The sequence below is a fragment of the Oncorhynchus nerka genome, linkage group LG4 (genome assembly GCF_034236695.1).
Source record: "Oncorhynchus nerka isolate Pitt River linkage group LG4, Oner_Uvic_2.0, whole genome shotgun sequence".
Lineage (NCBI taxonomy): Eukaryota > Metazoa > Chordata > Actinopteri > Salmoniformes > Salmonidae > Oncorhynchus > Oncorhynchus nerka.
The window spans coordinates 70,596,593-70,609,381 of NC_088399.1; the positions used below are offsets into that span (position 1 = coordinate 70,596,593).

Genomic DNA, 12,789 nt, shown 5'->3' on the forward strand with positions numbered 1-12,789 from the left:
AATGCATTTGCTATTGGCCTATTGTTTACCTTTTTGTTGGTGACACTTTGATATCTTGATAATATGCAGCTGTTTAAAGGGCAAATCCACAGATGAAACAATAACAAAATGGCGGCCCCGCCTCTGTTTAGGTCAAATGCTGAGGGATGGGCCAGGAGAAATGTAACCACTCTCAGATTAATAGACAGAGCTATGGATGCAACGACTGGCCATCCATTATATCAAAATAATTGTTTGAACCCTGTTTTGAGGCTATGTAGTGTTTGTTTACATTTACACTGTTTACAAACATTGGAGAAAAACAAGCTTCTATTTTGGGTTGTCATGAAGTGTGACAGTTGAACTAAGGTCATGAGGCATTTATAAATTATATTCTTCAAGAACCAATGGATACATATAGTTATATATCATTTATAAATGTTTGTAGCAACTACAGATTGTCCCTTTAAGTCTATCAAAAGTGTGTGAGTTTGAACATGTGTCCATTAGGCCTACAGATGTATTATTTTTATCAGCATGAATTAGAAAGACCTACTTTTATTCCATAGGCTGGGATCCGCACTGTGCAGCTGTTGCAAGAGAGTCTTTTTCACTGGCTGTCAAAAACAATGATTAATAGGCCGTTTGAATTCTTGAATTCAACCATTATTGGTTTCCAATTCAACCATTATTGGGTTCAAATACACATTTAGATTTGTGAACAGCCATCCACAACAACCACAATCCATAAGGTGCAAATAGCTAAATGAGAGAGCAGCAGTGTGATTCACATCAATGCACCATGTAGATATCAATAATAAGTGATATCCGTATCGCCGTAGACTAAACCACTGCTGTCATCCTCATCTCCAAGCGTTTATTCAAATTGAATCATCTTTGGATGCCGACAGCAGTCGCACCATTGAAAGACATAGCTTGGACTGTGACCTTACTCCCATTCCTGCGCTTTTCCCGCGATCGATCAAACACATTTGGTGTGTCTTCATAGTGGTCTCTGATTTGTGGTCAGACTCGCTCAGAGAAGTCTAAAGATTTTTTTCGCAAACATCCTTTCTGAATTAAAAAATGATCCTTGAAGTAATCATCTATTTTATTCAAAAGTATCTGTAATCCGATTACAATTTTGTTTCTGGTAACCTAACGGATTACGGTTACCGTTTTTGTAATCCCATACACGTACAGTTTTTACATGTAGTCCTGTTCTCCCCAAGCCTGTTGATATCACCATGTTTTCTAAGAAGGCCTATATATACAGCAAGACATTAGTCTAAAGACATTGCTCGGGACCATGGTATTAGGATGAGAGAAAAAAGGCAGATGAGATCATTTTGCATAGGATACAAATATCAATCCCCTATAATATCAATCCCCGATCTTAATGATAAAAAAGTCTAATACTTTTGCAATGAAGTGTGAATAAATGTGTCCTCGATGTTAGTGCGAAGTGGATGTGAGATCAGAAACAGACAGGCGGCCCCATTATGCAGATCTCCGATGTCACCTCTGGGCTATCCACACTTCGCCAACTACAGGAACAGAGGAACAGACTAATGGCCCGGCTACAGTCAACACCACACTCCTCACGTGTGTATTTGGTACAACAAAAGATTAGCATTATTCGCAAATATACAACCGAGTTCAAAGGCACTGTGGCTGCTGCCTTGTCTCTTCCCTTCTTTTGTTTTCATCCAAAGCTTCAAAAAATGTGTTTGGCCGAATCATCCAACGATGTGTTTTCCCCTCTGACAAATACTTGATATAACCTAGGATACTAATCAATTATGTTTAATACCATAAACATATTGTATGCTATTGACAATACGGCCTAATAACATTTTAACATGTCTTTTTTTCGTAAAATACATAACGAATGTATGAAATATGAACAGCTCTGAAAATGTTTTAAGCTATGCAAGAGTAAACGAATATCCAAACATGTTTAGAAAATGCATAGGCCTCTGTCATGAAGGCTATAAACCTGAAAGGCAACGAAGAAGTTATTCTCATTCACACATGACCCTGTTTAAAGTAGGCCTAGAGGCCTATAGGTACTTTTTACATTTTGTATTGACGCAATTATGATGGGCATTTTTGCATTGGGGACATCGAAAAGACGCTCGAAACACGACCATTCGGCCATCGGGGTGTGGTCTCGAACGCAACGCCACACCCCTATCCCCATGTGGTCCCGGGGGGCCTTATATGATCAGGCCTTGGGCTCTCAAGCCAGTAGTACTTATCTCACTGTCAAAACGAATCTAGAAACAGTGAATCCTATTCTAACGGTATATTTCGCGGAACACCACACGAACTCATCCTATAGGAAATATGACTTCTTCAAACTCCGACCAGCGGCTGGACCACCTTCTGAGCGTGGTGGAGAGCGAGTTTCAGAAGGGGAGCGAGAAAGGAGACGCATCGGAGAGGGATATTAAACTGGGACTAGAAGACGCAGAATTATGGACCAAGTTTAAAGAACTAACCAACGAAATGATCGTCACCAAGACTGGCAGGTAGACTATGTTTTTTTGTTGTTGTTGCTGTTAGCAACGGATCAAAATGAGGCCTTCGAGGCCTATTGGTCTGCCTCATTAAAAGCCAAGTTTATCTGGAGAGATCTTAGAGCGCATTTATGCATGACTTCGATCTCAAGGCCATCAGACTGTTAAATAGCCATCACCAGCCGGCTTCCACCCGGTTACGCCACCCTGCACATTAGAGGCTGCTGCCCTATAGACTTAGAATCAGTGGCCACTTTAAATGTATACATACTGCTTTACTCATCTCATCTCATAAATATATATACTATTTTGCTGTATTTTAGTCAGTGCCACTCCGACATTCTTCGATCTAATATTTATATTTTTCTTAATTCCATTATTTTAGAATGATGTCTATTGCTGTGAATTGTTACATACTACTGCACTGTTGGAGCTAGGAACACAAGCATTTCGCTACACCCACAATAACATCTGCTAAATATGTGTATGTGACCAATCCAATTTGATTTGACTTTACGAAGCTAAATGTATCTGATGCGCCCAGGTTAGATATGCAACAGACATGCTCAGCATTTCAGAATAGGCTAGATGACAGGGTGTTGGCCCGGCTAGGCACTATCTATGTTTCACTGTGGCAACTTTATAAATACCATGTCAAGAATTAGGCCTAATGCGCAACGCCGGTCAAATCGTATAAACCTATTAGTAGGATACAATAAAGTGCCCCGATGTGGCACCCTTTTTAATGCAAACAAATATACCGCCAAATAATTCAATTATATAGATCAACGGCTGAGCCAACATAACATAATATTTAGGCTTGCTTAGGCAATATGTTTATTTGAACAACTTTATTTGAACCTACAGGCGGATGTTTCCAGTGCTCAGAGCGAATGTGAGCGGCTTGGACCCAAACGCCATGTACTCAGTCCTATTGGACTTCGTGGCTGCAGACAACAACCGGTGGAAGTACGTGAATGGCGAGTGGGTTCCCGGTGGCAAGCCCGAGCCACAGAGCCCTAGCTGCGTCTACATCCACCCAGACTCGCCTAACTTCGGAGCACACTGGATGAAAGCGCCTGTCTCATTCAGCAAAGTCAAACTGTCCAATAAGCTCAACGGGGGAGGACAGGTAAGGCCCCGATTGTTTTTGTCGTCTTCTTTGTTTGTATTTGCAGTATGCATATTTATTACTATGTAAATACATTTAAATACAACTTGGTAGGCTAGTCCAGATTGCCCTGCTCGCTCAGAGCTAATGATACTCTACCCTGCTGTGCTGAATTACAAAGTTAAGCCTTTTCTGGGGAACAACAGTGTTCATTTCATGGCAAATCAACTTCACAATTTTTTATTGGGCATTTGTAGGACTAAATTGATCGGCTATTTTATACATTTTGAGTGTGTGTTTTGGATCTTTGTTTTTGATTGTAGTTTATTATTTATTTATCATTTGTCTCTAGATCATGCTGAACTCTCTGCACAAGTATGAGCCCAGGATACACATTGTGAAGGTTGGGGGGCTTCAGAAGATGATCAGTAGCCAGTCTTTCCCCGAGACTCAGTTCATCGCTGTCACTGCTTACCAGAACGAAGAGGTCAGTTGGCCTGAATAACACAGTCACAGAGAGATAATCATTGTTCACAATAATAAACATTTTATTGTGTCCAGCTTACAATGAAGGAAGAAACTAATAGGAGCTGTCATATTTATGTACCTTCTAGATAACTGCGTTGAAGATCAAACACAATCCATTCGCTAAAGCTTTCCTTGACGCCAAAGAGAGGTAAGAGGAAGAGACTGATATTGTGTCAGAAAGATGCTTCTAAATGTATTTATTTGATTTTGTGTGCCAATTCTGATGTTATGTTTTCAATTTTAGGAGCGACCATAAAGACATTCCAGACCATGGTGGAGACAGTCAACAATCTGGTTATTCCCAACGTAAGTCTCCAAGTCATTATATTTGACGTAATTTTCAAACGCACTTTTCTTAAACATTCAGAAAAGAATGATCCTCATATATCTATGTTTTCAAAGCCTTCCATGTCCCCAATGAAACTATACATAGAGAACAGTATGAAAAAAGGAAGCATAGGAATATAACCATTTTGTCTGCTCTCTTCCTTTCAGTTGGTGGTTGGTTCCTACCTGGTAACGGCCCTATGTGCTCCAGCAGCAGCCCCCCTCCGTTCAGCGGGGCCCCTGGCCCCTCCTCAGGGTCTTATTGTGAGAGGTACTCCAGCCTGAGGGGCCACAGGGCAGCCCCCTACCCCAGCCACTACCCACACCGCTCCTCCAGCTCAAGTAAGAACCTCCTCTGCCCAACCCAGCGGTCTGTGAATGCACTGTCTACTGTTTGTTCTAGTCACTAGTCAGACTCGTAGGTGTAGACGACAGCATGGACATTTCAAGATGTTGGTTCATAAAAGATTTTTTGAGAAATCACCCCTAGAGGAAATGCATTGTTTGTTCAGAGAAATGTTTACTATACTGTTTTTAATCATTTGTCTATGTACTTTATTGTTTAGACAACTACATGGACAACTCGTCGGGAGTCCTGCCCACCCATGACAGCTGGTCAGCCCTTCAGATCCCTAACTCCACCGGGATGGGAACCCTGGCCCATACAACCAACTCCACATCCAACTCCAGGTATGGCAACACATGGTCATAGTTCATCATCTATATGTTTCTGATACCACTGTTTATATTCCAGAACTTTCCTGACTACATGACTTGATCAGGAAACACTTTGGGCCCTGGGCTTAGACCTTTACTAGGCCCAGATTTCTTCCTGGTTAGGTCACACGGCCAGAAAAAAACTTCCTAATCAAACCCCTTTTGCTCTCTCTCTGTCTCTGTCTCTGTCTCTGTCTCTCTCTCTCTGTCTCTCTCTCTCTCTCTCTCTCTCTCTCTCTCTCTCTCTCTCTCTCTCTCTCTCTCTCTCTCTCTCTCTCTTCCCTACAGCCAGTATCCTAGCCTGTGGTCTGTTGCCGGGACAACCCTAACTCCTTCTGGCTCCTCCTCTGGTTCCATTGCTGGCAGTCTGACCAGCCAGTTCCTGCGAGGCTCCTCCTACACTGGCCTGACCTCCTCCCTGCCCGTTTCCTCACCATCCTCCATGTACGACCCCAGCCTTAGTGAGGTGGGTGTAGGCGTGGGCGAGGCCCAGTTCGAAAGCTCCATCGCCAGGCTCACCGCCTCCTGGGCACCTGTGGCTCAGAGCTACTGAGCACAATGCATCTTCCATCAGACATTGACTCTCCTCAAGCACCATCATGCCCCACATCACCTCCCTCTCCTCTCTACTGCCTGACGATCACCTAGGAAACCTTTGGGTTGATACATTACATGTGGACAGCAACGCCTGTGAAAGGCAGAGAGTCAGCTCAGAAGAAGATCTATCTGAAGCAGAGAGATGTAGGGTCCTCTCAGGCCTTGTGTTTTATCAACATGAAATGGTTGGTTTCTCCATTCCAAAGACCCTAGATTTTCTAAACCAAAGTCCATAGGTTGCCATTCTTAAGTTACACACTTGCTGTCTTAGTGGAAGAGGCATGTGTTTTTCCATTGGGAGTTTCCTTCACTCTGTCCAAGGTGCAATTACAAGCCAAAGACAATCTGACAATACTTCCTCCACAATCGTTCCAGTTGCTGGTGTGTTACTGTAGTCGTGTCCTTCAGTACAGACACAGGACTCAAAGACAATCGTACACTGGCGTAAGACAATCAGGATCACTAGCTACCCAAAGCTAATTTTATGAAGTAACCCCCTCAACTTTACTAAAGGGGTCAATCCTTACAGTGGCTTGCAAAAGTATTCACCCCCTTGGCATTTTTCCTATTTTGTTGCCTTACATCCTGGAATTGAAATTGATTTTATGGTGGGTTGTATCATTTGATTCACACAACATGCCAACCACTTTGAAGATGCAATTTTATTTATTTATTGTGAAACAAACAAGAAATAATACAAAAAAAAACAGAAAACTTGAGCGTGCATAACTATTCACCCCCCCAAAGTCAATACTTTGTAGAGCCAGCTTTTGCAGCAATTACAGCTGCAAGTCTCTTGGGGTATGTCTCTATAAGCTTGGCACATCTAGTCACTGGGATTGTTGTCCATTCTTCAAGGCAAAACTGCTCCAGCTCCTTCAAGTTGAATGGGTTCCTGCTGGTGTACAGCAATCTTTAAGTCATACCACAGATTCTCAATTGGCCATTCCAAGACATTTAAATGTTTCCCCTTAAAACAACAAAGTGTTGCTTTAGCAGTATGCTTAGGGTCATTGTCTTGCTGGAAGGTGAACCTCGTCCCAGTCTCTACTTCTGACCAGTTTCCCAGTCCCTGCTGATGAAAAACATCCCAAAAGCATGATGCTGCCACCACCATGCTTCAATGTGGGGATGGTGTTCTCGGGGTGATGAGAGGTGTTGGGTTTGCGCCAGACATAGCGTTTCCTTGATGGCCAAAAAGCAAAATTCTAGTCTCATCTGACCAGAGTAGCTTCTTCCACAGGTTTGGGGAGTTTCCCACATGTCTTTTGGCGAAAACCAAACATGTTTGCTTATTTTATTCTTTAAGCAATGGCTTTTTTTCTGGCCACTTTTCCCATAAAGCCCAGCTCTGTGGAGTGAACAGCTTAAAGTGGTCCTAAGGACAGATACTGTGGAGCTTTGCAGATCCTTCAGGGTTATCTTTGGTCTCTTTGTTGCCTCTCTGATTTTTGCCTCCTTGCCTGGTCCGTGAATTTTGGTGGGCAGCCCTCTCTTGGCAGGTTTGTTGTGGTGCCATATTCTTTCAATTTTTTAATTCTGGATTTAATGGTGCTCCGTGGGATGTTCAAAGTTTCAGATATTTTTTATAACTCAACCCTGATCTGTACTTCCCCACAACTTTGTCCCTGACCTGTTTGGGGAGCTCCTTGGTCTTCATGGTGCCGCTTGCTTGGTGGTGCCTCTTGCTTAGTGGTATTGCAGACTCTGGGGCCTTTCAGAACAGGTGTATATATACTGAGATCATGTGACAGATCATGTGACACTTAGATTACACACAGGTGGACCTTATTTGACTAATTAGGTGACTTCTGAAGGTAATTGGTTGCACCAGATGTTATTTAGGGCTTCATAGCAAAGGGGGTGAATACATATGCACACACCACTTTCTGTTTTTTATTTTTGAGAATTTTTTTAAACAACTAATTTTTTTCATGTCACTTCACCAATTTGGACTATTTTGTGTATGTCCATTGCATGAAATCCAAATAAAAATCTTATTTACATTACAGGTTGCCAGAAAACAAGAAAAACGCCAAGGGGGATGAATACTTTTGCAAGGCACTGTATGTTTGACTGTTTATTGTTACAATTAGTGTTATTATTATGATACAGATAAATAAAATGAAATAATATTGGTGATCTAACATTAAAAAATGTATATGTGTGTATATATAATATACTGAACAAAAATATAAATGCAACATGCAACAATTTCAACGATTTTACTGAGTCACATTTCATCGGAGGAAATCAGTCAATTGAAATCAATTCAATAGGCCATAATCTATGGATTTCACATGACTTGGCAGGGGAGCCAATCAGAATGAGTTTTTCTCCACAAAAAGGCTTTAATACAGATAGAAATACTCCTCAGTTTCATCAGCTGTCCGGGTGGCTGGTCTCAGACGATCCTGCAGGTGAAGAAGCCGGAAGTGGAGGCCCTGGACTGGCGTGGTTCCTTGTAGTCTGTGTTTGTGAGGCCGGTTGGACGTACTGCCAAATTCTCTAAAACGACATTGGAGGCGGCTTATGGTAGATATGTGAACATTCAATTCTCTGGACACAGCTCTGGTGGAGAATCCTGCAGTCAGCATGCCAATTGCCCGCTCCATCAAGACATCTGTGGCGATGTGTTGTTTGACAAAACTGCACATTTTAGAGTGGCCTTTAATTGTCCCCAGCACATGGTGCACCTGTGTAATGATCATGCTGTTTAATCAGCTTCTTGATATGCAACACCTGTCAGGTGGAAGGATTATCCTTGTGCACAACATTTGACAGAAATCATCTTTTTGTGCGTATGGAACATTTCTGGGATCTTTAAATAGAGCTCATGAAACATGGGACCAACACTTTACATATTGCATTCATATTTTTGTTAAGTATAAATTAACGTCCATTTTCATTCTTAGCCATTTACATGTAACTGTTTTGGATCCAGTGTCAGTGTGTTGCTTTTCGTGGCCTGAAGGAAAATGAGAAAAGAAAGAAAGTTCCCTGTATCCTCCCACAGCAGCCAAGGAGAAAGAACAGATATCTCTCCTCCTTTGCTCTGTGTACATTCCCTCCTTGCCAATCACATGTACATATCTATTCTATTTGTATTTGTTGGACTCATTCAGAGTTTGTTTATTTATGTAATTTTAATAATAAATTAAAAGTTCCTTTGTTTTCTCAAATATGACTTCAATGTGCCAATTACAGTCGCATTCAGTGTCTATGAAATGAGCCACTACCTTAGCTACTTCTTACCCACCACATTAATGTCTACAATCATAAAATGTACATTTCCTAAAAGGTGAATAGGGACTGAACCTATACATTTCAGCCCATGTCATATTTAAGTTTAGAATATAAAACTTCAAGCCAAAGCTTGAGACCCATGTCGGCACTGAAAGCATAACACATATTTTGCTGGACTAGTGACAATACATAACCTACTTCAACTGGTATTCATCGACACAAATACGTCTTGTATTATATCCGATATCATCACAACTCGCACACAGTCCACACAAACAAAGTGGAAGCAGGCCAGTTTTTCATAAAGAGCCAAATTGTGAGGAAATAACTGTTGAAAATAAGGTCCTATGGTTATCACACATAACCAACACATGACCTATCACACATGACCAACACATGACCTATCACACATGACCTATCACACATGACCTATCACACATAACCAACACATGACCTATCACACATGACCTATCGCACATAACCAACACATGACCCATCACACATAACCAACACCTGACCTATCACATATGACCTATCACACATTACCTATCACACATTGCCTACACTGATGTCGTGGTCTCCGGCACCCAAATTCAATCATCTTTTGTGGCTGCTGTATGGAGTGTTGTATAAATGCCAGTACCAACACAGCTATGCTAAGTGAATTGTGTAATTGATATGACAGGTAGAGATGGAACGGTTCAGGTTGAGGAATCCTTCTGAAGGGTTTACATCGCTGACACATCTTTGTCACAATCTTCACGAAGGTGTGGCACACGGCTAACACGTCTACAATCCCTGTCTGTCATTAAACCCCAAAAGTATATCAACCCAAAATGTCGTACGCCAACATGCCAGATCGCCATTCCACCAGGGAGAGAATTAAAATGGAAAGCGATAACACTTCAACGTTTTCTTTAAAACTTTGACTATCCCTTTTTAAGGTTGTTTTGCTTTATGTGTCCCTGAAATGACTCATCCTCTAATCAGTATTATACTGTAGCAAACGGCAAACAGGGAAGTGAACCTGGGTCGCTGGCACGAAAGTCAAAAACCCTACGCATTACACCAATGAAGTGTCAAGGAAGTAGCTACTCTTCTTGGTGTCTGGCCAAATTAAGGCAGTTATGCAATTTTAAGAACATTACAATTCATTCATTACAGAATTCACAACACACTAAGTGGGTGCCCTCAGGCCCAAACTCCACTACCACATGTCTACAATGCCAAATCCATATGTAAGTATGTGTATAGTGCCTATGGAATTTTAACGTGGTTCATATAGCGAGGATCACTATAGTACCATGAATACGCATCATAGGTATACCCATACATCTTCATCATAGGTATACCCGTACACTTTCATCATAGGTATACCTGTACAATTTCATCATAGGTATACCCATACATCTTCATCATAGGTATACCTGTACACTTTTATCATAGGTATACCCATTCACTTTCATCATGTATACCCGTACACTTTCATCATAGGTATACCCATACATCTTCATCATAGGTATACCCATACACTTTCATCATAGGTATACCCATACATCTTCATCATAGGTATACCCGTACACTTTCATCATAGGTATACCTGTACACTTTCATCATAGGTATACCCATACATCTTCATCATAGGTATACCCATACACTTTCATCATAGGTATACCCATACATCTTCATCATAGGTATACCCGTACACTTTCATCTTAGGTATAGCTGTACACTTTCATCATAGGTATAGCCATACATCTTCATCATAGGTATACCCGTACACTTTCATCATAGGTATACCTGTACACTTTCATCATAGGTATACCCATACATCTTCATCATAGGTATACCCATACACTTTCATCATAGGTATACCCATACATCTTCATCATAGGTATACCCGTACACTTTCATCATAGGTATAGCTGTACACTTTCATCATAGGTATAGCCATACATCTTCATCATAGGTATACCCGTACACTTTCATCATAGGTATACCCATACATCTTCATCATAGGTCTACCCATACATCTTCATCATAGGTATACCCATACACTTTCATCATAGGTATACCCATACATCTTCATCATAGGTATACCCATACACTTTCTTCATAGGTCTACCCATACACCTTCTTCATAGGAATACCCGTACACTTTCATCATAGGAATACCCATACACCTTCAACTCTTCTATTCCATCTTCGTCATGATAGGCATCAGGTTAGGTTGAGATGTACTGAAGAATGACGTCACCATTCTCTCTCTGTGTTCTTTCTCTGACAGGCTCAGGGAGCAGAGCTGGGTACCTGTCCCAAGATTGGAAGGTGATGGAGGGTTCCACACCAGGGTGTAAATGAAGGCTGCAGGGTTACAGAGCCAATGGCAAACAGTAATGAAGCAGCAATGTGACATCCAACTGGCAGGGCCAGGTTAGGGTCAGACTGCAGCAGGCCGGAGGACTGCAGGCCTGTGCGCAGGAGCAAGGAGCAAAGGTTCCCCCAGTCAGAATACTTCCATACCTTCATTTTACAACTTCAAACTCCATACCTCTGACCACTTTATTGGCGCTTCAAGGAGCACTCGCTTTCACATGGGATCAGCGTAAGATTGAAAGGACTTAGGATGTCCAAGGTTATTTGTGTTGAATATATAAAAACTATAGTTTGTGCCGGTTCAAGTTGTATAGAATAATAATAAATCAAATTGTGTAAAAGTATCTCATTTGTGCCTTCAGTGTGTGCATTTGCTTGTGTGTGAGTATTTCTGGATACTCAGTGAGGATGTTTGCTGATTGGGCAGCACATGCTGGTCTTTGCTTAGTCTTCCAGTGGTAAATGAGTTCTGCTGAGTTAGGCCATCTCTCTGCTCTGTTATGGGATGTGTGTATAGCTGTAGACAGACAGACATACACACAGACAGACAGTAGTTCAGTGACTGAAGTCTTTGTCCGTCCAGAGAGCTGAGTACACAGCGTGTTAGCCTGTCTGCTTGCTCCTATCACTACGACCTGCGGTCTCTGTTGGTCCTCGTTAATTGTGTGTGTGTGTGTGTGGTCCAAATACGCTCTACAGAGTGTGCCCGGCACTAAGTTGTGAAGGGCTGGTCTGTGTGTCCCAAACAGAAGATGTCAATTGAGTTTTGATAAGCTCTTTGAACACCTAAGGGGTCAGGCAACTCCAATCAGACAGTAGAAAGTCCTCTTGATTACTTATTTGTGTATAGTTTATTCATAGTGGCACCCTAGGTGCATCTCCTGTATACTAAGGAGAGCTGAATAGATAAATATATAGATATAAAGAAACATGGATAGATACTGAACAAAAATGGAAACGCAACATGCAAAATACTCCTCAGCACCCCTCACCTCAAGGTACAAAATCTGTCGTTCTGCCCCTGAACAGGCAGTTAACCCACTGTTCCTAGGCCGTCATTGAAAATAAGAATTTGTTCTTAACTGACTTGCCTAGTAAAATAAAGGTAAAATAAAAAATCAAATAAAACCTCCCCTTAGACCATCCCGCAGGTGAAGGAGCCGGATGTGGGGGTCCTGGGCTGGTGTGGTTACACGTGGTCTGTGGTTGTGAGGCCGGTTGGACATATTGCCAAATTCTCTAAAACAACGTTGGAGGCAGCTGATGGTAGACAAATTGACATTCAATTCTCTGGCAACAGCTCTGGTGGACATTCCTGAAGTCAGTGGCATTGTGTTGTGTGACAAAACTGCACATTTTAGAGTGGCTTTTTATTATCCTCAGCAC

At 41.8% G+C, this 12,789-nt stretch overlaps 1 protein-coding gene across 1 annotated transcript; it reads left to right on the forward strand.

Moving 5' to 3' along the window:
* Window positions 1–838: 838 nt before the first annotated feature.
* On the forward strand, window positions 839–8,941 carry LOC115129032 (T-box transcription factor T-A). The gene is made up of 8 exons (XM_029659177.2): window positions 839–2,513; window positions 3,369–3,633; window positions 3,965–4,099; window positions 4,227–4,288; window positions 4,385–4,446; window positions 4,636–4,809; window positions 5,034–5,157; window positions 5,473–8,941. The coding sequence occupies exons 1-8, from the start codon at window positions 2,329–2,331 to the stop codon at window positions 5,735–5,737; spliced, it is 1,272 nt and encodes a 423-aa protein (XP_029515037.2). The 5' UTR covers window positions 839–2,328; the 3' UTR covers window positions 5,738–8,941.
* The last annotated feature ends 3,848 nt before the right edge of the window (window positions 8,942–12,789 follow it).